General features: G+C 34.4%; 2 protein-coding genes and 1 long non-coding RNA gene across 4 annotated transcripts; 2 read left to right on the top strand and 1 right to left on the bottom strand.

Annotated features, from left to right (window-relative positions):
* Positions 1-2,724: 2,724 nt before the first annotated feature.
* LOC106714749 (E3 ubiquitin-protein ligase MARCHF8) lies at positions 2,725-9,090 on the bottom strand. The gene is made up of 6 exons (XM_045678423.1): positions 8,639-9,090; positions 6,994-7,115; positions 5,745-5,889; positions 5,142-5,262; positions 3,056-3,389; positions 2,725-2,976 (listed from the first exon to the last, which is right to left on the bottom strand). Exons 1-6 carry the CDS (start codon positions 8,841-8,843, stop codon positions 2,725-2,727), a joined length of 1,179 nt encoding a protein of 392 aa, XP_045534379.1. The 5' UTR covers positions 8,844-9,090.
* Positions 9,091-9,490: 400 nt separating this feature from the next.
* LOC106715034 (nucleolar protein dao-5) lies at positions 9,491-14,111 on the top strand. 2 transcript variants are annotated; one of them, XM_045678214.1, is made up of 7 exons: positions 9,491-9,688; positions 9,878-9,981; positions 10,226-10,340; positions 10,516-11,880; positions 12,104-12,196; positions 12,821-12,961; positions 13,859-14,111. In XM_045678214.1, the coding sequence occupies exons 1-7, from the start codon at positions 9,581-9,583 to the stop codon at positions 14,012-14,014; spliced, it is 2,082 nt and encodes a 693-aa protein (XP_045534170.1). In that variant the 5' UTR covers positions 9,491-9,580; the 3' UTR covers positions 14,015-14,111. The 2 variants fall into 2 exon arrangements, with proteins under 2 accessions (XP_045534170.1, XP_045534169.1); XM_045678213.1 differs by lacking the exon at positions 12,821-12,961 and adding an exon at positions 13,125-13,569 and having other exon boundaries at positions 13,859-13,941.
* A 912-nt stretch (positions 14,112-15,023) lies between these two features.
* Positions 15,024-15,646, top strand: LOC106714934. Its single transcript, XR_001357184.2, has 3 exons — positions 15,024-15,284; positions 15,352-15,545; positions 15,618-15,646. It is a non-coding gene; the product is annotated as an uncharacterized LOC106714934 (long non-coding RNA).
* The last annotated feature ends 519 nt before the right edge of the window (positions 15,647-16,165 follow it).

Below are 16,165 nucleotides of genomic sequence, written 5' to 3'. Positions count from 1 at the left end.
CTATTATTAATTCAAATTCTCACCACCGCTATTCACCACAACCATCAGCGCCAAAATGGCGAAAATCAAATAAGCACAAAAAACCACATCCTATAGCCTGTCCATTTATAAAGGTCAGTGACATCGGACCATTAATTTAGATCGTTTAATTGGTGTTACCATTAAAAAACAACAAAACGAATCGTTACATCCCTAGTTTCTTTACAAACGATTAAAACGACGTCTTAATTTATCAGATCACATTATAATATACATAATTTACAATCGTACATAAATAAATTTATTCATTAATGTGACGAAAACCTTTTAAACGTGTTTGGATAAAAAGGCGGGAAAAAATAACATCAAAACTAAACATTTGCTGGCTAAAATATGCTTCATTACTGGGCATATAAATAGCATATCCTATAAAGATGATAAATGCCTATTAGATCTTAATTACACACGAAAAACTAAACATTAACAATTATAATTGACTTAAATATTGCGACAATTTAAAGTTAAAGAATTATATTGAATGAAAATAATTTACAAGTAAAATTAAAATCTAGATATTAAGATATTTTACAAATTAAGAAAATGGATTTGAGAAACACGATAATGTACAATGATCTCCAATTGATATTAACGTTTATAGGTTCCTTGCTTTATCCATACATTGGTTTATACAAAGTAAGATAAGGCAAAGTTACCTTTCGATTTATTAGCACCAAATGTCAAATGTATATTATCTATCTACTTACAGATAAATAAGCGATACTTTATTACAATGCCTATCTAAAATAATTTAACAGTTGGTTATCAAGCAATTGAAGTTTTAAAGAAATTTTACATTTTACATTACAAATTATACATTTTTTTAAACTTATATATGGACAATTAATCTAAAGAAAGGTTAGCCTCATGTAGAATAAATAAATCTTAGTGGTAAGACACCTAGGTTTAAGAATTTGTCAATTAATTTTTATATTTAATGTATGTTTATCTTAAAGAGAAGATTTTCGTTGAATGATCTAGAAAAATATGATCAATTTCAAATTTATGAAAAGTAATTGTAGTAAAATGAGGATGAAAATAATTTCTAATTCGAACTTTTTTTTTACATTTGTTTCTCCTGGGATTGGATACTCGAAAATTGGCTATGTTTTACAACTATTTCTCAAAAATTAAAAAAAAATGCCCTTCTATTATTATTCAAAACTATCCACCTAATAATTACCAAGACTCATTACAAGACGTACCGTTAGTAAAAATAATATACATTCTTGTTTCTAAAAGTTATTTATAAAAAAAAAATTAACAACACAACACTACAAGTTACATATGTTTTTACTCATATTAGTGTTTAGTATATTAGTAATTAATAATACGAGACCCTAAAACTAGTAAGAGAGCCTCAACGGGATGGAAGAAGTGTTGTAGGAGATCAAATAACAAACTCAGTGTACATTTAACGAGCTGCTATCAAGAATACTAATATTTTATTGACAATTATTACGTACCTCATATAGGACGGATTTTGAATGGAGTTTTTTGGATTCAACCTAATTTCTGACCTTAATGGTCTAAAATATGTATTGCTTTTGCCAATAACTTAAAAATATCCTTAATAAGTTTTCGTGTTACGAGAATATAGTGCTGTTTTCATTTTGACATTATTTATTTTATGAATTGTAAAATTCTAGATAACTGCTCGTTAAAAATATATTTATATAAGACATAAAATTATACACGTTTCTGAATAAAAATAATGCCACAGCAGAGCTTTAAATAAAGCTTTAAATAAAAACTGAAGTAAATTGAGACGGTTGATTTGAATGCCTACATATATTAAAAAGTACTATATATACAAATAAATATAAAAAATGATTGCTAACAAAATTTTTGAATAAAAAAACGGTTTTGCTAAATACAAGCTGCAATAAATCGCAGCTAATACAAGCTGCAGGAAACTAAAGAGGAAATTTACTTAATTATGAATGTTTCTATCAACTTTTCTAAGTTACTAAGGAAGACACATGAGACATAATGATAATATTGACGGTAAATTGTTTTCTATCTCGCAATGGGTATTGACAGTAATTGTATATGTATGGATAAAAATTAACTATCTTGAAACTAATAATGTAAAATACAACAGGCTATAAATGACATTTAAATAAAATTACAATAATACAAATGTATTAACAAAATAAGTTTAGCATAAATGTGAAGATACAAAATACTTACATCAAGTTTCGGGAGCTTTGACGTCAAAAACGCACGAGGACACAAATTAAACACAATGACACAGAATGGACATACAATGTCGGTAACCAAGCTAATTATATCACTGATTATTGAAAATATTCAATTTCAAATGTCAATATCCCGCTGTAGTAATAATTTTGGAAAAAATTAATTATAGACTTATTTTAGAGACTACTTCCCTAGCAAACTTCTACGACGGAGCTTCATTTTTATGCACATTAAATTTACTAATTAGATTTAAGATATTGGCGATTTTTTTGAAAGCGTATCGATACATCATCTTTTATACAAAGTTCTAACTACGTCCATCACATTCGTACACCCCCGAGTTCATCTGTGATCGCCAAGTCCACGTGGAACTAGAACACGTCATCGCCGAGATTCAGTTCAGTCGACGACGACGCGGAACTAGTAGACGGTGTCGTCGGTGTAGAGCAGCAGCGGCGGCGGGGAGCGTCGCGCGGGGCGGCACTCTCAGGAGGCGGGGTCGGGCGGCGCGTGGGGCGGGGCGAGCGGCGTGTGGGGCGGGGCGTGCGTCACGAGGGGTGGGGCGTGCGCGGCGTGCGGCGGCACGGGGGGCGGGGCGTGCGCGGGCAGCAGGCTCTCGCGGCTGGCGCGCAAGTTGGGCAACGAGCGCGCCGCGCGCGCCTCCCTGCGCGCCTCCAACGCGAGCAGCTGCCGGATGTCAGCTTCGAGCGGGTCAACGCTGATATGGTACACGCCTCCCTACAAATCAAGAAAAACACCAATATGATACTTGGTAGCAGCTAAAATAATAGGTAAAACTGTGGTCCAGACACCTTACCTCGAGTACGGGCGAGGCGGAGGCGGGCAGGGGCGCGGGGGGTGCGGGCGCGGCGGGTGCGGCGTGGTCGCGGTCTGCGTCGGAGTAGCGGCGCGGCTCCCTGTCGGGGCGGTCGTGTCTGTCGTGCCGGGCGAGCGCGGGCAGACGGCGCGGGTTGCCGCGGTATGTCTCGAAGCCACCGCTCTCGTCCTCCTCGTGGTATGCTGCGGGCGCGGGCGCGGGCTCGATGTTGGCCACCACCTGCCCGCGCGCGCTGCGCTCGCGTCGCTTGCTGCGCGGTGGCGGCGACCCGCTGATAGGCAACTTCTCAGGCGCGTTTTGTATTAATAATATTCTGGAAATTAAAAGACGAACATCTAAATTAGAAAAATCCTATGTTTAATTAAAACCCGTTAAACTTTCATGCTTGCCAATTGACATCTATATGACTAACCGTTGCAGACAGCGAATATCGATACCAACGATCATAACTATACAAAATTATCCTCATCCACATAATATTTTAAATTATATTTAGCAACACTGGTATATCTTTGCAGTATATGAAGATCACATACAGATATTACATTAGGAGATCATTTACAATGTTATAGATCAAGTAAAACTATTAAGAAATACTAGAAACAATAAACCTTGAAAGTAATCATAAAAGTGAAGTAAGAAGAGGTATGAATGTTTTGTAATATTGCATCGCATTTGTCAATCTGTATGTTCTGTTGTGTATTGACTTTGAAACATCGTCAGCAGTCAACAAACAATACATCGGATGCGATGCGACAAAAAAACATTCAGGAAAAATGTTGTTTATTCAGTGACGTCAATTTTGTACAGCGATACATGTATTTATAGAAATGACTGATGCTCATAAAATTAATCAATTTTCATACACTTAATGCTCAATTTCCCAGAAACTTCTACGATGATCAAAATAGATTTTTTTACGTGAATTTACATTCTTTTATTTTATGTAAAATCTTGGTAAAGTTTATATCGTGTATTTTCTTGTTGAAAACAACTTGTCAGCGATATAAACGGATACAATTGCAATTTCAAAAGACCTTGACATCACACGTCAGTTTCTCAGACACCGTGCACATTTGTCTAAACACGCATGTTTGATTTTTTTATAATAATAAACGTGGAAATTTTTCTCTTTAATTGTTTTTATTAATAGAGACATGCATTCCTCCCTGCCAATAAAATAAGGCATTTAGAATTCAAACTAATTGATGCAGAGTATAATTCTTCAGGTCTACTAGTGTGGTTTGGACATGTTATGCGGAGGGATGATAGTCATATAAACAAGAAGTCGGCTAAAAAAGTAATGATGGATTGTGTGAAAGAGGATATGCGTAAGAAGGGGGTAAATTCAGATATGACGGCTGGTAGATATGTGTGGAGGAGTAGTACATACTGTGCCGACCCTCCATAGGGATAAGGGCAGGTTGATGATGTCTACTCAGCTGAGAAAGTCTATATAACTCAAACAATATTGATTTAACGGCTGTGGTTATAAAAAGTCGCTGAACAACAGCCCAATGGTGTCGCAACAGAATACATTATAACAAAACATTTCGCCATACATTGTAAAGATAAGAAAGTATACTTGGAGTCACGATAGTCGAACCTGCGCAGTAGTCAATTTTCTATAACTTACCACTTCACGAAGTATATTCCAGTATATCATTATGGTGTGATGAAATAAAACTAATAACCTTATCCTACAATGAATAGATTAATAAGTCACTTAAGCAATCTCTTAGAATAAATTTATTATACTAATTCAACATTAATGATCACCTTTAATAACTCTGAGTGTATAAAACAAAAAATAAACTGGGAAGATTCCGATCAATTTATAGTAAAGTAGTCGAATTATGAACATTTCACAGTCAAAAATACCAGGAAAGTAAGTATTTTTGTATTTTGTATGATTGTGTAAGTATATAAAAGATGCTTTTGTATCTAGAAGTAGAGGCTATAGGTTCTGAAACATCACGACTAGCGTGTATTTAACATTGTAGATGTATCACATCATCCAACCCACTGAAATACCTTAGCCACCGAGAGAAAATGCCTTAGTTACCTATTGTGGGCGCGCCACCGGTTACAGAGGTGTAAATACTGGCGGCACTGGATGTACATGAACACCGCACCCCCCGTGAAACCCACCGCCACCACCACCAGCTTCGTCCAGAACGGCCAAGCTGCAACACACAACCGCAACATTACAACAATCTATATGGCTATTGGCTTTAAAATAAAAGGGGATAGAAACTACGACCTGTGTACTCTATGGATATAAATTCGCGTATTAATATTTACAGTGATCATAAAATATAAGGTGAAACTTGAAACAGAACAGACTTTCTCATCTTATCTGTTTCGTATATCTTACTATTATTATAAATGCGATAGTTTATATGGATGGATGGATGAATGTTTGTTATCTCTGGAACGGCTTAATGGATCTGGATGAAATTTGACACAGATGCAGAACATAGTCTGGAAGAACACATAGACTACTTATTAAGTTTTTTGATAACTACCTGTCATAAAGCGATGTAAAAATATATTTAAATCTTCTGCTGCTTGAGGATGACCATGATAAATGTTAACAGGTTAACATGTCCTTATGTTACTTACCCACTTGCTCAGCTATATATTAATATTATAGCATAATATTTACCAATTAGCCCCCTATTTACTTCTTCAACGGCTCGTTCGATGAGCACGAAGAGCGACCACATGACGCAGAGCGCGGCGACGCAGTGGAACAGCACGGCGCAGCACAACCGGCGCCGCTCCACACCGGACATCTCTAGCAACCGCCACTGCCACACACAATGCTATGCAATAACCATCTCTACGTTACATATAAATAAAGCTATTATCAGTGTGCTGTGTTTGTAGTTTCTAACCAAACCCATGACTGAGTAATACTAAGACAATGTGGACTGCACTTTGTCGCTCGACGAAACTTCCATCAAATACAACAAGTGATTCCATCATTTAGTTCTTATGAACTTTGATCTTATGATTACTGACGTAAACTATTATCATGACACTAAGCATAGTTAAAATTGTTTTACATTAGTATTGGCTAATACGCTAAAGAGGAACACAAGGAAGCAATCAAACACTTGTAAAAAAAGAACATTTTTGTACAATTTTTTTGTGTTAAAAACATTTTGTAGTAGAAGCTGAATCAAGCACAAAAACAACGAGAAAAACTAATGCTTAGGCACTAGTTTTGTATTATCTATTAATGCCACTATTATTATTTATGTAAGATGGAATAGATGTATCAAATTGAAGGAATAACATTTATCCTATTACCCCCCATTATGGGTACATTATATTTTGTATGTAAAACTCCAAACATAATACTATATACTACTATATATCCAACTAGCTGTCGCCCGCGACTCAGTCCGCGCGCAGTTAAAAAAAAAAACAAAATGAAAAATAGATGTTGGCCGATTCTCAGACCTACTGAATATGCTCACAAAATTTCATGAGAATCGGTCAAGCCATTTCGGAGGAGTACGGAAACGAACATTGTGACACGAGAATTTTATATGTAAGACTAGCTGTCGCCCGCGACTCCGTCCGCGCGCAATTAAAAAATGGGGGGGGGGGGTATGAAAAATAGATGTTGGTTGATTCTCAGACCTACTCAATATGCTTACAAAATTTCATGAGAATCGGTCAAGCCGTTTCGGAGGAGTACGGAAACGAACATTGTGAAAAGAGAATTTTATATATAAGATAAAATTATACCCTTTTTGTAAGCACATACTTTCTATGCTAAGTTATGCAAAACAAATAACATTTGATAAACATGTTACCATTTACTATTGCAATAGTTTGATTTGTTTATACTTAAAAATTCGCTAAATTCAATGGTGTGTGTGATGCAACATCATAAAACTTACCTCATTGAATGGTTTTATTTTCGTATGCATAATGAAGTTAAATTTACACAATTCACATGATCGAGTTTCCGAAGCTGTGAGCCATTGTTGCAGGCAACTTTGATGGACATATTTTAGGCTGCCTGTAAAGAAATTAAAAAAATGTACAAATAAAACAACAAATAGTACCTAGATAACAGTAGTCATTTGGTAAATAATAAATATAATTTAAATGACATAATCCTTTTACAGGTCCACATAATAGTGATGCAGCAACTTTTATTTAGCCTTTAATACTTAATATTCATATTAGTTGCATAATTTAATATTCTTTAAAGTTAAATTCCCTAATATTAAATCCAAATTGTACCCATGAAATATTTTCATTCCTTGCATCAAATATTTATTTGAAAGAGTTAGTTTGACATTCAAAAATGGTTCTCTAATAAATTTCACCATATACAATAATATATATCCCACATTCAGCAATAAATACCATCATTTGTTTGCATGTTACATGCACATATAACATATATACAAACCACACCATATTACAAGGTCAAGTTGTGTAAGCAATAAATGTAAAATTACTTATGTCAATACATTCTTGCTATTTACTACTGACCTTCACCTAATTGATATTATTGAATAAATAAAATTCAATAAAACATCACAATTGTCTTAAATATTGTATTCTCTCATATATTTTCATACAAAAAAGTCAGAATTGTTCATATCATTGTAAATTTTAAATCAGTGGTAGAGCACAAGCATCACCACCCATTCAATGAAAAGAGTTATGTCACTTAACTGATCCCATAAGAGATGGAATGAGTTCCATAACAGATGTAACTCTTTTCACAGATTGGATCGATCTATTGCAAAATGAAATAATATTTTTCCTTCAGTGTTTGGAAATTTGCAATAATTACAATGTTTTATTGTAGATAATCCCTGTATCTTTTCCGTCTTTGTACTAAATATATGCCATAATTTAACCTTTTACCTTATATGTAACATATTATATGCACACATGCCTTCTTCAATCATACAACAAATTCATTCAACATTTTTACTAAAGCTTTAATTGGATTGATTTTAAACAATAAGAAATGATCTCATTAAATTGTTTTGAACTTTTTTTGGGGGTTACATACTTTTTCATAGTGTGTTCACTCACCATTTTTATAAAAATCCCACTTTTATAACAGAAAATGGTCAAATTTACATTATTCACTACACAGAACACATTTAAGCTTTTCAGTTTTTTTTTATAATATTTGACATGTTCAAAACCTACACTAAACTTGTGATGGTTTTTTTCTTTAAAAAAATGATGACTCCCCAAAACAAGAACTTCTAAACAATGTTAATGAGATCATTTCCTAATGTTTAAGGACAATTTTATGAAAATATGGCATGATTCCCTATTGTAAATTATTACCTTGGACTTTAACTAAAACAGAAATTCATTTTCCAATTTCAAACAATAGTAGAAATAATTATTTCTAAACATAAAACATAACAGCTGTGACCATTCATAAAATGTCAGAATTGATTATGCAAAAGACATTATCATGTAATTTACATGTTATTGTAAATTACCACCATTGCTTGATCAGATAATTAATCTATTTCAGGGTGTAAATAAGAAAACAAAGCTCACCAGAACAGTAGCATGGTGCCAGCAAAGGATTATGAGCCTCACTCTCGCAGTGGCAGATACGACAGATGTCCCCGCTCGAGTTACTGCAAGACGTCCGGCTGCTCCCTGATCCGGCTCTCACCGCCTCCCGTACACATCCACCACCACCCCATTCCCAGCTTTCAATATCAGATGAATTCTTCACGTTTATTAGCTGGACTGGCATTATGTCTCCTTTTAATTATACCTTAATGCGGCTCGCCTAACATATTACACCTCTTTCCATTATATTATTAATAACGATTGTGATCACATTGCATATCGACAAAGCAGTCATCGGGTAAGATGTCACTTTTTAATGTCACAAAACCCTATTCTACATAATTATACAGAGAATTTTAAACACAATTTAAATTATATGCACACCCAGCAAGATAAACACAATTGATACGGAGACTTTTTATAGTTGGTTATTATAATATACTTCATCCGTTCAACAACAAGACAAAAACATCAATAGCTGAACTGCTTGAAACATAGATTATGTAAAATATAAAAACAAATTGTCATAACTGTTGCCACCTCCGGTACTTCAAAATGTGCTAAAATAGCTGTTAAAATATGCCAAAAAATGCTAGTTTAAAAAAAAAGTGCTTAAATAAAATGCTGGTAAATATCAATTTTCAATCAAAAAATGATACGACAACTCAAGTACAAATAGGATCTGGTGGGATCTGGGGATATTTTTTGACGTTGTCAGGGGGGCGCAAGTGAGCTGTCATAATTTAGTTTACTTTTTCCACTGGCCGGGTAGCCTTGTTAGTCTATGCTTAATATTTCTTCCACTATTTTGTACTCTATGCTAATTGTCTACGCTTCTGCCATTTTCTATCTCTTTGATCTTGTGGTCTGTGGTCTTGCGGCGGCGTTTCTTTAACCGCTGTTGCTTAATTTTTTATAAAAATGGATTACCCTGTTAATATTAAGGCTGATGCCATTACACTTGTTAGTCAATATATTCAAACAGTTGATAAATCTTTGGCGCAGAAATTTATCGAAAAATCTAAATTGGTAAGTTGCTGGAGACGAAACCCACGTGTTAGCCTAATGTATCCACACGTGGTTTACGAAATACTCTAGTCAATTCAGTTTTATAGTTTGTTTCGCATACCAAACAAAATTAAAATTGTGGTTACCTTGCTGTCTAACTGCTATACGCTTACCAGTTATTTTATATAAATATAAATTGCTTTTTTTCAGAAACCAAGTCCGGACAAATTACCAAACCTATGTGAAATTATAAAAGAATACATAAAGCTGAAAAAGGTTTCTGCTCTTAAAGATTTGTCGCGCGGTGCTGAAAGGTAATTAAACCCACGTCCATTTCAAACATTGCAGTGCAAAACTTTAAAGCCACGAATTTTCAATTTATCATTTTTAAAATATTTTTATCGCTTTTTGAGTCTAATATTATGAACGAATATTAAAACTAATGATAGTTTTTATGAAAAAAAACCACACCGTGAAAATTATTTACAATAGTTGTATTTTTAGGCAACCAAATCTTTTAAAATAAGCACATGTTAATTTTTAGTTTTGTTGTTATAGTGATGAAAAGTCTAAGAAAGCTGTTCAAGTGAATGGTAAGGCGCCAGCCGCGAATAAGAAAAAAGAATCCTCAGATTCCGACAGTTCTGAAGATGAAAAACAATCAAAACCAAATGTAAGTCATCCAATAAATATTAAATTTAAGTTTTATTTAATATATATGATGTAAAAAAAATATGTTGAAATTCTGTGATATTATTTCATATTCGTCACTACCTCTGATTATGTTATCACATTTAGGTAGTTTCAAATTTTTATATTTTCTGCTTAAACAATGTAACACTTTCTAGGCTAAAACTGTAGTTCCCAAACCACAAGCCAAGAAACCTCAATCATCAGATGACAGCGACAGTAGCGATGATGATGCCACAACAAAACCTAAGAAACAGCCAGTCAAGCCGCAACAAACAAATACCCAAAAAGTTGTTAAAAAACAGTCATCATCTGATGACAGCAGTGATGATGATGAGAAAACTAAACCACAACAAAATGCAACTGTTAAACCAAAAGCAACACCAGCAAAGCCAACAACTGGAAAGGCTCAAGTGACTAAAAAGGAATCTTCAGACAGTGATGACAGTAGTGATGATGAAAAGAGTAAAAAGCCAGCACCTAAACAACCTGTCAAAGCTGCACCTGCCAAGAAACAAGAGTCTTCAGATGATAGTGATGACAGTGATGATGAAAAACCTAAAGCCCCACAAAAACCTATCAAAACACAAGTTACTCCTGCTAAAAAACCAGGTAAGGTAGAAACCCCAAAAAAGCAAGCATCCTCAGATGACAGTGATGACAGCAGTGATGATGACAGTAAAAAGTTGCCCAAAGCTGCCGCTAAGGCTCAAGTTACACCGGCTGTCAAAGCAACACCCAAGAAAAAGGCATCTTCATCAGAAGATAGTGACAGTAGTGATGATGAAAAGAAACCAGCTCAAAAACAGGTTAAACCAGCTGTTGCAAAGCAAACTCCAGCTAAGACCCCGGTTAAAGTAGAAACACCGAAAAAACAAGCAGCATCCTCTGAAGACAGTGATGATAGTAGTGATGATGACACTAAAAAGAAACCCAAAGTAGCCCCTAAACTGCCAGCCACCCCAGCTGTTAAAGTAGCACCTAAGAAACAGGCATCTTCATCTGAAGATAGTGACAGTAGTGATGATAATAAAAAAACAGCCCAGAAACAGGCCAAACCAGCTGTTGCTAAACCATTATCAAAGCCTACTCCAGGCAAGAAGCAAAAATCATCCTCAGAGGACAGTGATAGTAGCGAAGATGAAAAAACAGCCAAAAAACCTGCACCAAAGGCTGCACAAAAACCACAAACGAAAAAAGAATCTTCAGATGACAGTGATGATAGTGAGGATGAAGCTCCCAAGATGTTGCCTAAAACACCAGTGAAACTTGCCACACCAGCTAAGGCACCAACACAGGAGTCATCTGAAGATGACAGCAGTGACGATGAGGCCCCTAAAAAGACTCCCGCACCAACACCAAAATCAAAACCAGCTAAAAAAGAATCTTCAAGTGAAGACAGTAGTGATGATGAACCGCAAGTCAAAACATCAAAAAAAGCAGCTGAGTCATCAGATGACAGTGATGATGATGATGGTCCACCTGTGAAAGTAGCAAAGAAGTCGAAATCCGAAAATGCACAGGTAATAAATTACTAACACTTTTTATTCCTAACCCAGGTCTTCAAAGATCTGTGTTCTGAGAAAAATGTTCATGTTCTATATTTTTCCTATAACAGCAATCTAAAAAAAAAATGTGGTTAACATGCTTAAAAATTTGGTTTTGAAAAAAAAAGTTCAATCATTATTTCATGATTTTTTTACTGTATTTGTCATAATGTTATCTTAGGAATTGTGAACTTTTTAGGCTACAGAAAATGGCTTCCAAGCTGGTAAAAAAAGGAAAGCATCAGGAGGTGATCCAACTCCAGCTAAAAAACCATACAGCAATTTTGTAAAGGTAAGTTATTAGAGAAAAGTATGATTTGGTATGTAAAAAAATAGTGAACTTTTTTATATTAAGAACCAGAAGAAAGCTTACCCAAAAATATAAAAATCTTAGCCTGGAATTTCTTAAGTACCCAAGAAAATTAGTTCCATATTTTTCTGCATTATTGCAAAGGATTTTATATTCCTCATCAGGGTATTAAAAGGTCCATGTTCTTGAAAAGCAAGTTAATACAAGTTAAATAGAAATATTTTATGATGATATTCCATTTTTCAATTTTAAAATATGTTTATTATTTTATTCAACTACAATTGATTACAGTAATAACTAAAATACTTTGTTAAATATTAATTTTAGTTTGTTGGATGTTGCAGCCAGTGTTATGGAATATATCAAACTGGAAACATATTGCTTGTTCTTTGCAAACCATTATTTAATACAAAAAAGTTATTATATATTAAATATATATTTTATATATTTGTTGTATTAAAAAAACTGGGGAGAAATAAGATATCAACATTAGTCGCTTGAATCACCTTTTTTGATAGTCTCATTTCTATTTGGTAATTTATTAGTTTTAACAATTTTTTTGCAAATTCAAGTTATTTTTTCAATTTACGACATCCAATGTTTTAGGGCACAAAAGTAGTTTCTACACCCAGTGAGAAGGACAATGAAGGAGATTCAAATGCAAATAAAACCACCCCATTCAGACGTGTTGCTACTGAAAAAGTAGAAGTGGACCCTAGACTTAAGGATAACTCATTTGAAGCTAAGGTAAATGCCCAAAAATTTTCAAAGCCAAGGCAACTCCATGTTTGTTTACGGATACGATCAAATTAAAGCGCAGTGGCTTATAATTTCGGGCATTTACTTTATATAACATTGAGTCATAACATTGAGTTGTCTTGGTGTTAAAACTAAAATATCTCTCGATCAGGAGGGCGATGAGCAAGACGAAGATGAAGTTGATGGTTCACCACATCACAATTCCGGAAGAGGCGGGTATAATCGTGGCAGGGGAGGATTTAACGATAGAGGAGGCAGGGGAGGGTTTAGAGGTCGCGGAGGTTTCGATAGGGGAGGCAGAGGCGGATTTGGGGATCGTGGGGGCAGAGGCGGATTTGGTGACCGTAGGGGCAGAGGCGGATTTGGCGACCGTGGAGGCAGGGGCGGATTTGGCGACCGTGGGGGCAGAGGCGGATTTGGTGATAGGGGCAGAGGAGGTAGGGGTGGCCGCGGTGGCGACAGGGGCGGTCGCGGTGACCGTCACTCCTGGGGAGGGGATAGAGGGGGCTTCAACAAAGGCGGATTCAATAACAGAAAAAGTTTTGATGGGGGGGACAATAATTCTCAAAACAAAAAAATAACATTTGACTAAATGGGTAAGATCTGTTTTGTAAACTTTTATGATTACCATTATTTAATTCTTATCGTAAAATTTTTTCAAAAGTACATTGATCATAATCTTTATAACTGCAGTGTAAAAGATGTTAACTCATTTTTAAATGTACGTGTGTAATTAACGCTGTCAACATTTAATAACTTTTAATTCCATATAAAAATGTTATTTCCTGAGACAACCATACGATGAATGGAAAACAACAAACTATATTAGACAAGGGTTTAGAAAGATTTACTTGTATGTATTTTAAAAATGTAATTTGTCCATAGAGTGGAGCTCGCGGGTCATGGGGTGAGCGCGCGAATCTGGACTTGAAGCACACGCGAGGCAAGTCTTTCAAACACGAGAAAACCAAGAAGAAGCGAGGCTCGTACCGCGGCGGTGCCATCGACACAGGGGTCCATTCTATTAAATTTGAAGATTAATTGATGTAATTTGTTTTTATGTCTAACGCATTTAAGTTGGTCATGCATCTTCTTTAAAAAAAAAATAGTTTCACAGCTTATTAAAGAACTCAAATAGATATAATATAAGTTTTCAGTTGACAAATGTGATGTTTCCTGTATAATCTGTTAGGCCTCGACGGGTACTACATTTGTACTACATAATATATGTATTTTATAGTATTAATCGTTTTCAATGATTCCGTTTAGCGAGATTTAGATTATGATTTTTATGGATAATTATGTTTGATAATTGTATGCACTTGTGATGAACACAAAATGTTTTTTTCTTTAGGTAACTTTACCTAAATCCAAGATTTAAATTGCCAAATTTTTTTAAACACGAATTAATTCGCCTCGATATGTTTGTATGTTAATTATAAGACTATTTAGTTAAGGCTAGTTTATTTTTCAAATTCTGTAAATAAGTCTATTAAGATTATTTGTGGCTTAGTTTCTTTAAGATCATCTTCAAACAATATGCTATAAATAAACAAATTTCATTATTACGAATACTGTTGATTTAATTAAACGGCGGAATCCCTCACTTTATCCATTAGAAATAGGAAGGTTGTGCTTTTTTTGCATAAAAAATCTATATTTTGTTACCGTAAAATGGTTGAATAGATACAAATTACAAACTAAAGAGTTTTAACACCATGATATTAAATGATTTAACGAAAATAATTAAATATTATGGTGTAAAGGCTTTTCAAGTTTTATTTCTATTCGGTTTGATTTTGTGTAAGACGTATCGTATACAGAGGTCAGCGAAGAAAGAATTGCAATATTTGAACTAAAGATAGACCAACGAACATACATGCGTAGATTTACAAATGTTGAGATAACTGAGATTTGTCTGAGCCGAGTCGAAATCCATTTCGTCTACCCAAACATCTAACTCTGTCACGGCGTGTTGTGTGTCATCACTCTGTGGGAAGTTGGTATTTACTCTTTGGTAGTCAGTGGTCGCATTTGGCAACTGTCATTGTCAAATAACTTCGAATGTTGTGAGCTTGTGAGAGTGTTTAATGATTTTTTATTAAAAATAATTACATAATTGAACATTATATAAAATGTTAAGAATACCATTACAAATGCTACGTTTTCAATCAATAGGTGCTATAAACTGCTTGCACTCTAAAGGTTTTAAAAATTTTGGTCATAAAAAACAACCTATGCCCGCTGTAACCTTATTATGGCATGGATACTTAACATTTATGTTTATCGGCCTCAGCATTAATTGGAAAAGGTATACAAATAATATAAACAAGATCTTATTTGATTATTTCGCAAATATAAATTTACTACATTTTTAGAGTTGGGAGTTTTATCTTTGGTGAAGATGTGGAACAATCAACTTCAACCGAATAGTACATTATATTTCGGCTATTATATAAAGTGGTAGATTAAACAGATAGCCCCAGAAGCGATTTCAACATTATTGGTCGCAAACAATTAGTTTTACCTGATGGTGCTGTAAATGAGCCACTAAGAATTACCTACACAATAAGTAAGTACTGTTATTTAATGTCATTGGCACTTGTCCATTTTATACTAAAAGTTCATTTTCTTTTTGTTTCAGTTAAATTATTTTCCAATATATTTCTTTAAATTCAATCTGTAGAAGATTTTTTTTTTCGTCATGATACCACCAGCTATTGTATTGTTTTGATAAAGCCATGTAGTGTAGGAATTGTAAATCTTATTTCTTTAAAAACATGCTCGTTATTTTCTTAGCAAATCTAAGTTAGAAAACTGTACGCAAATAAACATTTTATTTTTTGACTGGCAGAAACCCTATTTAAAAAAATAAACCAATTTTTCAATAAGGACACTGTTTTATTTTTGTCGATTTCATAAGATAATATTGTTTACATAAACATAGGAATCTCTTAAAGAGCAACTCCCTACAATCAAACTCAGATGACTAAATTTGTTCACAAAAGAGCAATCAATCCACCTGATGTTAAATGATCACCATCACTCACAGAACAACATGTCCATTATGTCATACCAGTCTAATGTTGAAAAAAGTTGGAAATATGGGATTTATAGGATGAAACATAAAGAAATCAGGTAATGGTAGACGGGAAGAGCAGCATGATTCCAAATACAAAATTAAATAAAACA

This window comes from Papilio machaon, chromosome 6 (genome assembly GCF_912999745.1).
Source record: "Papilio machaon chromosome 6, ilPapMach1.1, whole genome shotgun sequence".
Classification (NCBI taxonomy): Eukaryota; Metazoa; Arthropoda; class Insecta; order Lepidoptera; family Papilionidae; genus Papilio; species Papilio machaon.
The sequence above is the reverse complement of the archived record's forward strand: the minus strand, read 5'-3'. Positions and strand labels throughout refer to the sequence as shown.